Raw genomic sequence first — 16114 nt, 5'->3', positions numbered from 1 at the left:
GCATTTGAAAATGATATGGGCTCAAATACGCTTGTCTTACTTGCAAGTCGTACCTGGCACGAATGGAAAAGCTTCCCTTTTACGGCAATGAATATTCCTTCGTCCCTTGAAACGAACGTCGGCTTTGAAAATGGGTCACGGGCCTCCTCCGCTTCAACGTGTTTAGGATGGTCGAGGCGGCAAAGTTAGACGTTGCACAGCTTTTTATTGATTGACGGCTCAAAATCAGAAATCGTTTCAAACTCAGGAATGTCGTTAAGTGATTTACATCTCTCTCTTTTTTTTTTTTTTTCTCCGGAGAGAGGGAGGGCGCGCGGCGTTTCTCGTCAAGTTTCCCAGGTACCTGAGAGGGTCGGGTACGAGAGTCGGGCCGGGGCGGCTTCTCCGCCTACTCCCTCTTCTTCCTCCTTTTCTTCTTCTTGCGCTCGGCCGAGCTGTTCCAGTAGTAGAGCACCTGCGCGGCGATGAGGCCGTTGCAGGCCGACGAGATGACGAAGGTGACGGCCATCAGGGCGTCGCCCGTTTCCTGCGCACACCGCCGGTTCGTGGCTGCCGGGAAAACAAGAAACGCTTCCCGACAAAATGGCCGCCGGCTACCTGCAGGGAGGTGAAGATGCGCGCCAGCGAGCCGGCGAACAAGAGGAAGACGGAAATGGCCGACAGTTGTCCCGTGTGTCCGTTGCGGAAGTTAGTCATCGCCTGGATCAGCTGCAAAAAAAGCGGAAACGTGCGAGAATTAAATTCTCACAACCGGCTGGAAACCGGTACAACTTTTTTTTTTTTTTTTTGACAATTTTCAGTTTTTTCACCTTTATGGCATTTTTTTAAAATATTGAAATGTGTCATTTTTCTCATAACATGAAGATTTGATTTTTTGTTTAAAGTACTCAAGGGCTCTATAAAATCATTATAGTCTCATAATATGAATCCCCCCCCCCAAAAAAAAAAACCTAAACTTTAGCCTCGCTGTATTTCTACTTATTTATTTTTCGTATACAACCTCTAACAGCAGATTCTAGAAACGGCTATTCGCTATGAGCAAATTTCCGCAACCAAAAGTGTCTGTGCTTTCGCCAAATCATATAAGGTGATATGTAATAAATAATAGAATAAATATCCATAAATACATCAAGTTTGACCTCAATCCAATTGTTCTCAAGCATTTTCATTCATGTATTTTACTCAATAAAATAGCTGGTGTAATACCGTTTTTTTTTTTAACTTTTATTTTGGCCAGCATCTGTTTTAACAAAAAATGTGTGCAAAGTCTTAAAAAGGACATAACCCGATGGAGGAATAAGTTCCCATTAATTTGCTCTAAATTGGCTCTAAACTGACAATTTATCGGGAGCTACTTCCTGTTCCAATTCATTTGCTCTTTAGTTGAAAAGAAAACCCCACATGCCGAAAACCGAAATATCACGTACCCCCATTTGCTTTAATGGATATCAAAGTTGTAAAAGCGGTAGTTGTTGTATGTTGCCTACCCTGCCGACGATGATGGCAGGCATGTTGGAGGCCTGCAAAGCGGTGACCACCGACATGGGCGTGGCAGGAGACAGCACGACCATCAGCACGCCAAAGTACACTAGCAGGAAAATCAAACCTGCCAAAAACAGTTTGTCATCGTGACTTTTTTTCTCATGTAAGATGGTGACTTTGATGTATACCCCAAGCATATTTTGCAAAGCCCCCCCAGGAAAGAGAACCCCGCCCCAACCATACATGACATTAATATCAATAAAAATTGTATAAGTATACCTAAAACTGTTTGCTTTTTAACATTGCCTTAAGGGAAAAGCAATATATATATAAATAAAAAAAACTTCCAACCACTGTTTACAATTTTTTTACCGCATTGATACAGATTAAATGTTTGTAAAGCATGGGTGTCAAACATGTGGCCAGCGGGCCGGTTTGTGGCCTGCAAATGGATTTAATGCGTCCTTAATAGATGAAAAACTTGAAATGCTTTATGATTATTAGTAATGTTAATGTTTTATGATGAATGGTGATGCCGTGCTTTTGCTATATTGGACAGTAATTAAAAAAAAACAAATACATTTGAAGTTGTTGTTTTAAAGTTATAAAGTTATAAATTTTATTGGTCCGGCCCACTAGATTTTCCTCCATAAGGCCTGCAAGCTAAAATGAGTTTGGCACCCCTGATCTAAGGAGAAAAAAAACCCCAAGTGCATCAAAGTGCCATAAAAAAAAAATGCCAATCCTTATTTTATTATAATTTCACTTGACCTGGCAAAAACGTGGCCCGTCCCACTTTTTGAGAAAAACCATTCTGGAGCGTGGTCCTGACCTCTCCCGCTTTTCCCTCGGTAGTGCTGAATGAGAAATCCGATGGCGACCGTCTGCAGCATGAGGAAGAGAGCCTCGCCCCAAGCGCTGTCGGTCCCCGCACGGCGGCGACCACGACAACACAGACAACATTAGCTTGAAAGGGGGCGCGGCCGGACGAAGGCGAGGCCGGCCGGCCGGCACCTGAAGGGGAACTTGTTGGCGATGCTGTAGGCCATGGTCCCCGTGACGGCCAGCAGCTCCAGAAGAACCGAGTGGAAGCTCAGGCCCTCGCCGCTCTTGGCGCCCACCATCTTCAGGATCTGAGGCACCTTGACTGGAAACACAAGCACAGTAGATCAAATCTGCATTTTGTTGTCGAGGTTTCGGGGGAACCGAACAACATTTTTCCATTGAGGCCTTACATGTTGGTGCTGGTATTTATTTATTTTTTAAAAGAAACCTGATTTGCCGTCTACACGCGTTTCCTTCAAAGTTATGCGGATTAGATGAGACCAGTAAACTAGTCAGGAAAAGAAATGGTCTTTTGGGGTTTCTTGACTTTTGAAGCTTCAAACTGAATCCAGTCTTAACTCTTTCAGTGCCAAACATCTGAAAAAAGCGAGCTTTCCAGAGCCGGACGATTTCAAGCGTTTTGAAGCGTCTTTCAAGGCCCACAAAATATTGCGTTGTATGACTATGCAGACATTGCTGGTACTATATGAAAGATTGGATTCTTTACCTTGAAAAAGAAAGTAAGATTCGATCTTATTACATTCTGTAGTAATCACTGAAAAATGTGTCATTTGAGTTACACCGAGCTATTTTGGACAAAAGGAGAAAATGAGCTCTTTTGTGAAAATGTGTTTTCTGCACAAAAGTGACTTTGTCTCAAATATATTTTTAGTAGCATCTGACGCCTCAACAGTCCTTCCCTTTGATAAAAGATAAAAAAAAGTAAAAATGTCTTTTTGATGGCAAAATAACAGTTTGCGTATGTATATTACAAAAGTGCTCAATTGGCATAGTATTAACGGGACTGACTGCCATGAGTGTCATCTACCCATACAATAAAAAACTAAAAAAAAAACAGGTGATGAGAATTCATGTCCCTGGCACAAAACCTAAGGATTTTACATGACAAAAATTCTCTTCCATGGCACTGAAAGAGTTAACAGAGCATTCAGGTGGTCTGTAAGAGAGCAAACAAAGCCAAGGAAGATTTTTACGCCTATGGAGAGAAGAGAATGATCAAAGAAAGGAGGCAAACCTCGACAAAGTGTTTCTGGGTTACAACTTGTCAACAGAGCTTAGCTTATCTGGTGGAGACGACTTTCAGATAGGAGAAGGCTCCTAAAGGAAAAAAAAAAAAAAAAGTGCCTATCTATCAAGGTCATTTTAGCTTTACACTGAAAAAGTCTTTGCTCAACCAAAAGCAGGTGGTTAGTGTGCTACAAAATGTTACAACTGAATACATGTTTTCCAATACACAATGTTGTTTTCTGTTAAAGAGATAAGCCGACGTTTTTCACGGCTAACATAAATTATTAGCAGTCAAGTTGGTCAATGGCTGATATTTGGAGCCTATAATTATTTGCAGTAAATAGGAAAATTTTTACGTTCAAATTTTGATCGTGAACTCCATGTTGTTTGGATGCATTACAGCAGCTTTTTAAATTTGCGTGTGAGCTTTTTTTCCCTCTTACTTTTAGGCAACAGACATGTTTGCTTTCACATTCTAAGAAAATTTGCAAAATGTCTTCAAATAAATCAAATAGAAATTTCAATACCTGCCTAGAGTGAGAGCTGTGAGAGGAGGATGTTTTCAACAGTAAATTAAGTTGACCAAACGTCCGTATAATTTAAACGTTCATTTTTCACTTATCCTCATTTTGAAGTTGTGCAAGGACTTCCTAGTATCTCTTAGAACAATAAATGAAGAAATTAAAAAAAGTCCCTCAGGTTTTACTTGCTTGTTTTATTTATTTGACTTACCGACCTGCAGAATTTTCAAATATTTGATACCGACATTGGTCACAATGTCAAAAATCAATCCACGCCAGGCCAATAATAATTCCTAGTATCTTTCATCTGTACATTGATAACATACTTTAAAAGGGAGTGTCATGTTCCAGCCTAAAATCTTTTGAGAAAGCGCAACAAGCGCTTTAGGAGATGCTGCCATAACCAACATGATGTCAAATTCGCCTGAATAAAGAACAACTCGTGAAGAACATGTAGCTGCGTTGTAGCTAGTACATAAATAAATAAATAAAAATGTCATTGTAAATGAAAGGCGCTTTACCCATCACCGATCCCAGGATGATGCCGATGCCCAGGGCTTTGCTGAGTAAAATCTTTAGACATGGTACTGAAAGACAAAAGAGGAGGAAGAAGAAAATATGAGTCTTCTGCATTAGAGGCAAATGGCGTTGCGACCGCAATTGGATGACAGCATAAGACAATTTATGTAAGTATGCAATTTAAAAGCCCCAGCTCCATGAGCTCCCTACAGGTACATTGGCGCTTCGGAACAACAGAATAGCTGACGTTTAATAGACCAAACAACACTCAACACTTGCCACTCACCGTCTAGAAAATTGAACTTGAGAAAAAGTTCATCGTAACACGATTCTGGTATTAAATATGCCATCAGGACGCCTTTAAAAGGCTCGACGAAAGAGGAGGCTTTCTCGAGAGTGACTTCTTCGGGCATTGTTCCGCGGTCACGTGACGTGGCGAGTGCGACATCAAAGACTCCGGTCTTTTCTCAAACAAAGGCAAAGGTTCCGCTTGGAATGAAACCGGAAGTTCGGAACAATGTACTGTATATGTTTATGAAGATCATTCAAATGAGCACTGTCAAATTATTTTTTTTCAGTAAAATCGAACTGAAAATCCTTTCTAAATTTTCCAAAATCTCCTCAGTTGCCTAATCTTTTCATTTTTGGAAACAAAATGTTTTATATTGGTATTTCTGTTAAAGAGTCCTCTCATGACTCAAGTTTAAACAAGCTCTTAATTTTCGGTTAAAAAAAGTTCATAAAAATAGATACCTCAAGTCCAGACCTAAGTTCGTTGTTTTTAATTAGAAGATTATGTCATTGTTTTTAATTCCTTACATTTTCCAGAAAAAAATGCATTGAAATATGTAAGATAGTAAAGGCCCTCAACCTTGTCGATAACCCCTAGTCCTTAATTTATTTATTTTTTGTTCCGCTTTTTGTTTGTATTTATTTATCTTACTGAGACTTTTTTTGTATTTTGTAAATTATTCTTCTCCGCACACTTCTTGGTAATCCTGGCATTACGATGTAACATGTCAACATGTTTTGTACATTGTGTGTTCGTTTGATGTTTAGAAAGTTGAATTTATTTAATTTTTTAAACGTCACACCGTCGCCCCCTGATGGCGTCACTCGCGCGACCGAGTCTTCGACGTTTACGAGCAATTTGAAAACGAAAGCAACAATCTGGCAAGAAAATGGCCTTAGAGTGTGACAGCAACGACCCATTCGACAGCATTGTCATGGCGGAGGAACAATTCCGCGGTCAGGGTTACAAAGAAGGCTTCGAGAAAGGGACCCAGCAAGGCCTACAGACTGGTCGCAGACACGGCGCCTCACACGGGGCTAAACTTTCCACGGAGATTGCCTTTTATCACGGATTTGCCCTAACGTGGAAATGTCTTCTTCAGCACGGATCTGACCCCAAAGTAAGAAAACGGGTCAGAACCCTGGACTCTTTTCTGGACTTGATCCAAAACTGCAGCTTGGACGACCCCAAATCAGCAAAGCTAGAAGAGGATATGCAGAAACTTCGATGCAAATTCAAACAGATCTGCTCCATGCTCGGCATCCATACCGACTTTAAGGATTACACCAAAACGTCGCAGGGAGCTTCTTTTTGAGCCTTGAGTGGAACACGCAAATACGATCAACGACAAATAAACTCAAGCAGCAGCGCCCTGCATTTTCACAACGGGATGGACAATTTCAACCTTGTATTTTGGCGCATTTTAAAATTCAAGTGAACAATTTCAATCTTCTAGATAGATTTTCTGTTTGTATGGGGCATGAGAACATTTTAAGGGGTCTCAGTGAAGGATTGAAAAAACAAAACTGCGTTAAATATACGGGACCCCTTGTAAAAAAGTGCCCCATTCCTTAAGTACACGAAGGCACGGTAAACGACTACAAATAAACAGAGAAATGAATATTTTTTGTAGTTTTCATTTAAATTTTATTCCCAAACATATTTAAATGTAGTCGTAAGGAAAACACAAACGTTACAGTAGCATTGTGATCTTGAGACTGAGATTGTAAGACTGTATTATCTAAATATTTAAAAACTGCCAATAAAGCGCGGCATTACATCACTTAAAATAAGTCTCCGACTCATCTCGTCACGACAAGCCAATCGTGACACGTTGACTCACTTGGTTATTGTACCTACAATATAACGTCATCTATAATTTGTTCTTCAGAATATAAAGAGAATGTGAAAAACGCAAGTTTAAAATCCGAACTCCATTCTGCAACTGCAGTAGCATTTCTGATCCACTGGATGGCGATCTAAGCAGATAAATTGACAAGTCGCGGCTCCGGGTGCAAGAAATCATTTATTTGAGCAATGTACAGTACATCTACGGCTACTCTTTGGTTAGAATTGTGCGACGAGCGGACATTACGTCATCAACGACGCGACCGATGCTTAGATAATGGCTTCCGGTGATGTTTTACAAAAAATTCCTCTGTGCGAAACTGATCTGGACTTTCCCGGCCACCCTTACTCGGTGTCCGTCCTGAAGGTGGGTTACTGCCACCCGCAGCCGGACGGAACGTTTCGGGCCGACGGAACCGTCACGCTCGTCACGGGAGCCGGCAACAACATCCTGGTGGACACCGGCGGGCCATGGGACCGGGACGTCCTTGTGGAGAGCCTCCGAAAAAGGGGGCTCGAGCCCGGCGACATCCAGTTTGTCGTTGGCACTCACGGCCATTCCGACCACGTGGGGAACCTCAATCTTTTCCCTTCCGCTGTCGTCATCGTGGGGCATGACGTCAGCCGAAGGGACGTTTATCTGCCCACTCAGATGTCTCAGGGACACGCGTACGTCGTGGACGAGCACGTAAGTACAGTAATATACAGTAATGAAAAGATTGCAGTGATTTATTCGTACTTCTACGAGAACTAAGAGATCGTTTTGTAGAATGCTTTGGCAAGTCAGTTTGTAATTTTACAAGCAAAAAGTTTCAAAACCTTGAACACATCCTTCGACTACGACTTTTTCTACAATCGACACAATTTGAGAAAACGATTTTTTTTAAAATGACGTTTTCCAAAATTATTTATCATTTTTCTCATTAATTGACCAGTTTATTCCTGTTGCAATAGTAATTTCATTGTCTAAACATATGTCCACATTACTATAGGCTATCATGGTTTTTTTTTTTTTTTTACTGGACCATTCCAACTTTTTTTCCCTCTTCAACTCTCCTGTCCAGATTTGAGATTGTAAAGTAGGATTTTTTTTTTTTTTTTTTAACTCTGCAGTTTTTTTTTTTTCGATGACTTGCCGAATTTTTTTCCCCATTGTGCTTTTTCTGGCAGTTATGAGAACTGGCAAAAATCGTAAAATCTCAAATTGTTAAAAAAGGGAGAGAATAGGTTCTGTTTATATGCGATTCTTGCTAAAACATGCAAGAATAAAATGCATATAAATAATATAATAGCGATAAATAAATATAATAGCGATGTCCACTACCACTTTTTTTCCCCAGACCAAAATTCAGTAGTATCCACCAATGCTAAGTCCCAAAACCAATATCACTATATTTTTTAAATACATAGAATTCTACCCCCAAAACAATGACAGATAATTTTAAAGACAGGACAACTAAATTCCAATATCACATACCTTAAAATGTCCTCAATTTAATGGGATTTTTTTTTCCTTCTAATTTGTAATTGCTAGTTTGTGATCATAAACTAGTATCTGCTTCCTTCGCAAGCAACGATATCTTAAAATAAAAATAAGGCCAGGCTCGATACTTGATATCGGTATCGGACCTTTTATGGATGAAACCCTAACCTTTTTTCATGTGTGCGCATTCCAGGTGCGCGTGGTTCCCAGCCCGGGCCACAGCGGCGAGGACGTGAGCGTGGAGGTGAAGGGAACCTCGGCGGGTACGGTCCTGGTTGCCGGGGACCTCTTTGACTGCTGCGAAGATGACGACGCGTGGCGGGGGTTGAGTGTGAACCCCGACGTGCAGGAGCGCAGCCGCAAAGAGGCGCTGCGCACGGCCGACGTCATCATACCGGGTCACGGCCTCCCCTTTCGGGTCCTTCGAGGCGCCTAAAATCACAGGCGGGATTGACAGTCTGCCTATTTAGCCATTTTTGAATGTTTTGGCTAATTGTTTTTTTGGGAGCCACATTGCTTTATGTACATATAATATATTTTGCCACTTGCCCGAAAATGACATCGTCAATGACATCAGGTCATGTGACATTCACACGATGAGGTGTGATTGGATAAACAGGCCGCGGCAACGTGTTTTCGTTTTCAAAAAAGACCGTGATAACGTTTTACTGCTGAAAATGTCAAAATAGTGGACTGGCCCTTTAAGAGAAGACTGTCATGGCTGTTTGTCCCATGTTGAATTTTGTGGTCGTAAAAAAATTGGATGTCTTTACTAGGGCCTGACCGATATGGATTTTCTTTTTGGCCAGTGACAATTTTTGATGGGAAAAAAGTACAGATTACTGATTAATCAGTCAATATTACAAATTATAATGAATATTCAGATTTAAGCCTCTCATATGATCGCTCAGGCTTTGCTGTGTTGTTCTTGTGAAATGAAGTTATGAAAAGTTGTGAATATTTGGTTTTGCAAAAAACATGACTGTTATTTGTACTTTTATGAGGGGAAAACGTTGAAAAATGTGCTTTTCATGTGAAAGGAAGCATTCTAATGTGGCCAGATAAGAACTCATTTTACGCGGGCCGATTAATTTGCTGGTTAATTAGAAAAATTATAATGAATAATTGGATTGAATGGGCCGGTCAATTGATTGAGTTGTCTTTACTACCTCGTCCATGTGTAATGATTTTTTTTAAAGGTGTGAAGTTGTCATTTGCACAAATAAAATGGAAATAATTTTATGAATGCTAGAAAAGAGAAAACTTCGCGCCCCCCCCAGTCGATGCACTGAATATAAATAAGATTATTAATGATGACAATTATTTAAGTATACCTATACATGTATCCTTTTTAACATTAACAGAAAAACGCAATATAAATCAACTTTCAACGACTGTTAATTCTTTTTATCATGTTTCTACGGGTTATAGCTTAGTCTAAAACGGAAAAAAAAGAAGCAAGTGCACCAAAGTGCCTGAAACTAAAAGAAAATGATGTCTTTATTGCAATTAAGTTTCACATGACAAAAACAAAGCCTTTTTCCTGGGATCACCCCCCCCCCCCCCCCAGGGGGGGCCGCACTGCTCTACTGTAACATTTTTTTTCTATGAAAATACGACATCATTATTCTCGTCATATTTTAAAATCTCAACTTAAATCCGGCACAAGGATTTTGTCTTGTCTGCCATTTAGCAAACTCCTCCCATATGACATCATCATATTATTATCCCCCCCACCCCATCCTATCACACACACATCTTGCAGGCTGGTAGTGCCAGGCGCTGAGAAGTGTTGACATAAGCGGGACCAACAACGTGTGTGTGTGTGTGTTTGTCAAGCTCGGAGAGCGACACACCCTAACATTTTAACGGCGCCATAATTCGCCGATAAGATCATCAAATTACAACACAAGCACACACAAATACACACACACACTCATTTGTCTATCTTATCGAGGCATATTGCGCAACGCCATTAAACTATTCAATCGAGTTTCCAAAGTTTTGAGGCGTGTAGGATTCGCATAGCAAAGTATTTGGATTGGAAGCGATTGTTTTTTTTTCGCAGATTTATCCTCAGATTTCCGGTGACATCACCGCGTCTAAAATCCTTCGATGCTATTTATGCAACGTTTCGACTGACACGATTATGACCGTTAAAAAAATGCACACGTATAAAATTTGCGTCATATCCCGACGTTTTTACGCGACTTCATTCACGCAATAGAAATAAAATGACCGATTAATTTCACTTTGCGTGCTCGGCTATTGAATAGTCACCGAGACTTATACGGAGTATAGTTATTAAGTACTTTTGAGACGCAAAAATTATCCCCTCAATCACAATGAAAGATTAATATAAAGAAAGCATTTTTTGTCTTGCAATTTCATTGAATTAATGTCAATTTTCCATTCTTCTCATTTTTATTTTGTGGCAGTAAAAGGGATCCAAGAGAGTGGCTGATACCAGTATCAGGCGCCCATCAAAAGTACCGAGACCTTGGCCTAAAGCCAGATATCAGCACGATATGATAGTTGGTATCAATACTTGGTCATCCCAAAAAAAAATGCATTTACATTTTTTTTGACAATGCAATTCAGTTTTCGAATATAATGAAATTATGATCATCTGTTTTCCATCAATTACAAAAATGCTAAATTAAGTTAAGTTGTGACAAAAAAGTTGTACTGAGAAGCACTGAGATACATGTTTTCTTCTCTGAAAAAAAAATTGATTTTCTCATGACCTCATTCAATCCCAAAGACGTATTTTCACGTCATTTGGGAGTCTTGTCACTAAAATGCTAAATTAAGTTAAGTTGTGACAAAAAAGTTGTACTGAGATGCACTGAGATACATGTCTTCTTCTCTGAAAAAAAAAATTGATTTTCTCATGACCTCATTCAATCCCAAAGACGTATTTTCACGTCATTTGGGAGTCTTGTCACTAAAATGCTAAATTAAGTTAAGTTGTGACAAAAAAGTTGTACTGAGAAGCACTGAGATACATGTTTTCTTCTCTGAAAAAAAAATGATTTTCTCATGACCTCATTCAATCCCAAAGACGTATTTACACGTCATTTGGGAGTCTTGTCACTAAAATGCTAAATTAAGTTAAGTTGTAACAAAAAAGTTGTACTGAGAAGCACTGAGATACATGTCTTCTTCTCTGAAAAAAAATTTGATTTTCTCATGACCTCATTCAATCCCAAAGACGTATTTACACGTCATTTGGGAGTCTTGTCACTAAAATGCTAAATTAAGTTAAGTTGTAACAAAGAAGTTGTACTGAGAAGCACTGAGATACATGTTTTCTTCTCTGAAAAAAAAAAAGATTTTCTCATGACCTCGTTCAATCCCAAAGACGTATTTACACGTCATTTGGGAGTCTTGTCACTAAAATGCTAAATTAAGTTAAGTTGTAACAAAAAAGTTGTACTGAGAAGCACTGAGATACATGTTTTCTTCTCTGAAAAAAAAAAAAGATTTTCTCATGACCTCGTTCAATCCCAAAGACGTCTTTACACGTCATTTGGGAGTCTTGTCACTAAAAGGCTAAATTAAGTTAAGTTGTAACAAAAATGTTGTACTGAGAAGCACTGAGATACATGTTTTCTTCTCTGAAAAAAAAAAAAAGATTTTCTCATGACCTCGTTCAATCCCAAAGACGTATTTACACGTCATTTGGGAGTCTTGTCATTCTTCCCCAAGTACATATTTATACATATTTATTTTCCCATTTTTTTCAAGCGTTAGCGTAAAAAAGGCTTTGAAAATATCTGCTTGAAAGTTAACTGCCCGATTTAATTTTCGCATCCCCATAAAACACCTTTAAAAATCTTTTAAAAGTCAAGGTTTTTTTTCATGGTCGCCGGTATTATTGGAAAGGGAAAAGGGCGCAAAGCAAACAAAGGGACTTTTATGGCTCTCATGGAAATAACGGTCGCTACACACTCCCATAACATAAAGTCCAGCTCATAAAAGCTCTAATCAGCGCGTGTGTGCTTATCGCCTGCGGTTCCACCTTTTTCCACACCCACCGCATGACAAATCATATATAGCGTCAGAAAGCCGAAATAGGAATCCCCCCCCGCCCCGGCGCGTTTGAATTTGTGCTGTCACCTGCAAACATGTGTACGGGAGCGTGCTCCAAGTTCGTGGCCGTGCCGCTCTACGTCCTGGCGCTGGTGTCCATCATCTGCAACATCGTGCTCTTCTTCCCCGACCTCGACACCAAGTATGCGGCCGAGGATCGGGACGGGAAGCCCCGGATCACTGAGGAGGTCAAATACATGGGAGGGGTGATCGGGGGAGGCGTCATGGTGAGCTTTTCGCTATTTTATTCTTTTTATCCTTCGTTTTATTCTATTTTTGACCCTTACTCATTTGTCTTATCAGATTTAGCGTTTTATGCCCTTGTGTCTGTTTTTACGATGTTTTTATTTCTCAGCTGCGGTTGTTTTAAAGTGCTTAACAAATAAAGTCGGATCGGATGCGAAAAGGAGCTTGAAATTGGCAGCTTTGAACCAAAATGGCCGACTTCCTGTGCGCTTCCCCGCGTGGGTTCTTGAAATTTTTTCGTGGCTCTGCTCATGGGACACATGGCTATTAAATTCCATGTGGCCCAGTGAAATCGGCTTTGGGCGCTGAATTTTCAAACGATTGGTCCGATCTTGAGGCTCCGCCCACACGCGACGACAAAATGAAAAGGTAACTTAAAGGAGTGTTTATACATTCTTACCATCGTTCACAGTTGCACAGTTGAAAAAAGTGATGAATGGGTAAAAGTCTTGTGCCTCTGATTTGATATGCAAGAAACTACTCCGCCTGAGAACAAAACAGCCAATCAGAGACAGAAGGCGGGTCTTATGAAGTGAATGATTTACCACATGTTGGTAGGTGTTTCATATTAATCATTTACACAGCGTACGTGGATCAAATTCGATAGTAAAGTGAAAACTCAGCAATTTCTTGAATCAATCAAAATGGACAACTTCCTGTATGCTTTTTTGAAAGGGTTCTTAGACTTTACAAATGTCCATTAGGGTTTGCATTGCTTCGTAAAATGCCTATGAGATAAATGAGTCCAAAATGGCCGACTTACTGTATGTTTTTTTTTCCTTTTTCTAAAAAGATACTTGAGATATTTTTTGTGGCTCTTCTCATGATAGAAAAGGCCATTCAAATAAGACCTTGCAACAAAAAAACTGCCTTTGACCTAAATTTGTCCAAAATGGCTGATCTGAGCCAAAATGGCCGACTTCCTGTATGTTTATCTGAAAGTATTCGAATTTTTTGGGGTCATCTCATGATAGAAATGGCTATTCTATTCACATTGTTATAAAAACTGGTTCTGGCCAAAGTTTGTCTATGAGGTAGCCCAAAATGGCCGCTTTGAACCAAAATGGCCGACTTCCTGTATATGATTTCTTGGGTTCTTTGATTTGTTTTGTGGGTCTTCCCCTAATACAAATGGCCATTCAACTTCAAACTTCTACGTAAAACTGATCTAAGTTCTGAGGTTCGTCTTTGATGCGCTCCAAAAACCGAAACGTTTTAAACGGATTCCTAAAAAAAACCGTCACTTTTCTGCCTCTTTCTATGTGATAGGTCCTGATTCCGGCCATCCACATCCACCTGACCAGTTCTGGCAAATGCTGCGCTAATCGTTGCGGGGTGAGTGCAAACAAAGCTATGCACATTTTTTTTTGAAGGTAAAACTGGACGAACAAGCTTGCGTCTATTGCGCAGATGTTCCTGTCCATCGGCTTCGCGGCGGTGGGCGTGGCGGGGGCCGTGTACAGCCTGAGCGTGGCCTCGCTCGGCCTGGCTAACGGGCCGCTGTGCTACTGGAGCAATCTGCAAAATCCATTTCCGAGATGGGGGGTTCCCTTTGCCAACAGGTAAGCCATTGCGTAAAATTTGGCCTTGGAATCATTCTATGATAAGAATCATGATTTTAGGACGTTTAAAACAAAACTTGATGAGGTCAGGGCTATCTAATACAATCGACATAAATTGAGATGGTCACTGGGAGATAATGCCAAAAATAAAATCTCAATTTTTCTTCAATTTCTGGACGATTATTCCATATTTCCGGCACACCTGACAAAATGTCTAAAAAAATGTCTCAAGACATTTAAAGCATCATGGTGGGGTAAAACTAGGTTAAAAAAGTTTTGGTATCGGTGTATTAGTATCGGAGCCTTCTTTCGATTCCGAGTTTTGACACACAAATATGTCGCTAGCTTAAATGTTTACAAAATGTCTAGAAAATGAGCGTTAATACGTTTGAATACAACATCAAGATGTGAAAAAACGATGTAAAAAAAACAAACAAACAAATTGTGTATTGGTCACTCGGTAGAGCTGGGAGATAAGGCCAAAAATAAAATCTCAATTTTCTTCAATTTCTGGACAATTATCCCATATTTTCCAGCACACCTAAAAGACTTTAATTTTCTCAAAAGCGTACAGTGCACTTAATAATCCGGTGTGTTTCATACAGCGCATAATCGGTGAGTTTTCATTTTTGAGGGATGAAAAAATATAATCATGTAATCGGCGTGTAAATTCTTCCATTTTTACCTCTGCGTTTCAGTTATAAATTCAATTATAATTAAATTAAAATTGTTTGAAATTTTGATGTGTTATATATGCTCCAATATTGAAGCAATTTATATGGAGACACATGAAACTTATTGCGTTGCGCCCAAGTTAAAAGAAAACCGAAAACCAATGATCTCGATTGCCGCTATGCTATCTTTGCGTTTGCAGACCTCGATATTACTTCCTATTATTTTTACAAATGCTCATCAGAGGAATTTTGCCTGTTTTGAGTGAAAAAATCGTCATGAAAAATCCAACTGTTCTGTAGTGCTAACAAGTCTATTTGTTTGTGCATCTATGGGGCTCTTGTTAGCATGAAGCTAGCAATAGCAAGTTTCTTGCGTTGATTTCGCGTCCTTGTGCTCTTTGTCCCCGCAGCAGCGGCAACTACCTGACGGAAAAGGACATGTGGAAATGGTGCCTGCTCCCCGAGGGCGTGGTGGAATTTAACGTGGGGCTTTTCTCCACCTTGCTGGTGGCCGCCTGCCTTGAACTCATCCTCTGTCTCATTCAAATGATCAACGGACTCTTCGGTTGCATCTGTGGCACCTGTGCCGGAAAAGAGGTAGGGACCGGGGTTATTTTGGATTGCGGGTTTTTTTTTGGATCGGTTAGTCTATCGATGACCGTATTTTCCGTACTGGGTGCATCGTCAGTGAATGGGCTATTTTAAGACTATTTTCTTATATGGGGCGCGCCGCATTATAAGGCGCATAGAATAGAAGCTATAATAGGTACTAATAGAGCTGCGCTAAGGGGAAATTTGTGGAAAGTACTATCTGGGAAAAAATACCTCTTCATTACATTTAAAGACAGTTGACATTTTAAGACAGTTTCAAACATTATAATGAGTCAATATTAAACTTAAGTTTTTTAATCAAATTGTAACCAAACAAATATAACAAATATAACAAATTACTGTTAACGTAGCATTGTTTAGTGGTTAAAAACAACAACAACAACAACAAATGAACAACAATGAGCCAATGCAACAAAATGGGGATTAATTCAACATTTTGAAACTGATTCAGTTATTCACATTAAACATAAAAGATCGTCGATCCGTTTTCATGAAGGACTACGAAAATCAACAAAGTTACTCTGAGGGACTGAAATCAGAGGATTTGAACATTTTAAAATAAAACAATGGCTCCAAACGATTACTCGATTATTAAAATAGTTGTCGATTAATTTGATAATTGATTACGTGAGATAATTAATCCATTAATTTTGACTAATATTGATTAGTTGGCAAATTAGGGTGTGCTTTGCAATATAACTTAGGCT

The 16114-nt window shown here is 39.7% G+C and overlaps 4 protein-coding genes and 1 long non-coding RNA gene across 5 annotated transcripts in view; 3 read left to right on the top strand and 2 right to left on the bottom strand.

Annotated features, from left to right (window-relative positions):
- Positions 1-185: 185 nt before the first annotated feature.
- Positions 186-5048, bottom strand: mpdu1b (mannose-P-dolichol utilization defect 1b). The gene is made up of 7 exons (XM_088425672.1): positions 4882-5048; positions 4598-4663; positions 2497-2629; positions 2315-2400; positions 1488-1606; positions 598-708; positions 186-526 (listed from the first exon to the last, which is right to left on the bottom strand). Exons 1-7 carry the CDS (start codon positions 5006-5008, stop codon positions 389-391), a joined length of 780 nt encoding a protein of 259 aa, XP_088281798.1. The 5' UTR covers positions 5009-5048; the 3' UTR covers positions 186-388.
- A 646-nt stretch (positions 5049-5694) lies between these two features.
- lto1 (LTO1 maturation factor of ABCE1) lies at positions 5695-6508 on the top strand. The gene has a single exon (XM_088416547.1). It carries the CDS (start codon positions 5777-5779, stop codon positions 6200-6202), a length of 426 nt encoding a protein of 141 aa, XP_088272673.1. The 5' UTR covers positions 5695-5776; the 3' UTR covers positions 6203-6508.
- Positions 6509-6531: 23 nt separating this feature from the next.
- LOC148428653 (uncharacterized) overlaps positions 6532-16114 on the bottom strand; it is a 23739-nt gene continuing 14156 nt past the window's right edge. Inside the window, exons 5-8 of the long non-coding RNA XR_015865845.1 lie at positions 15219-15376; positions 12960-13045; positions 12341-12493; positions 6532-8650 (exon numbers count right to left, since the gene is read on the bottom strand). This is a non-coding gene — a long non-coding RNA (uncharacterized LOC148428653). The remainder of the gene's footprint in view (positions 8651-12340; positions 12494-12959; positions 13046-15218; positions 15377-16114) is intronic.
- mblac1 (metallo-beta-lactamase domain containing 1) lies at positions 6732-9511 on the top strand. Its single transcript, XM_088416310.1, has 2 exons — positions 6732-7423; positions 8412-9511. The coding sequence occupies exons 1-2, from the start codon at positions 7013-7015 to the stop codon at positions 8652-8654; spliced, it is 654 nt and encodes a 217-aa protein (XP_088272436.1). The 5' UTR covers positions 6732-7012; the 3' UTR covers positions 8655-9511.
- tm4sf21b (transmembrane 4 L six family member 21b) overlaps positions 12255-16114 on the top strand; it is a 5143-nt gene continuing 1283 nt past the window's right edge. The window contains exons 1-4 of the mRNA XM_088416437.1: positions 12255-12540; positions 13829-13894; positions 13970-14121; positions 15206-15392. Coding sequence (XP_088272563.1) covers positions 12349-12540; positions 13829-13894; positions 13970-14121; positions 15206-15392 — 597 coding nt within the window. The 5' untranslated portion in view covers positions 12255-12348. The remainder of the gene's footprint in view (positions 12541-13828; positions 13895-13969; positions 14122-15205; positions 15393-16114) is intronic.

This window comes from Hippichthys cyanospilos, chromosome 1, assembly GCF_059441005.1.
Source record: "Hippichthys cyanospilos isolate Australia breed blue-spotted pipefish chromosome 1, RoL_Hcya_1.0, whole genome shotgun sequence".
Classification (NCBI taxonomy): Eukaryota; Metazoa; Chordata; class Actinopteri; order Syngnathiformes; family Syngnathidae; genus Hippichthys; species Hippichthys cyanospilos.
This window is presented reverse-complemented; position numbering and strand designations above follow the sequence as displayed.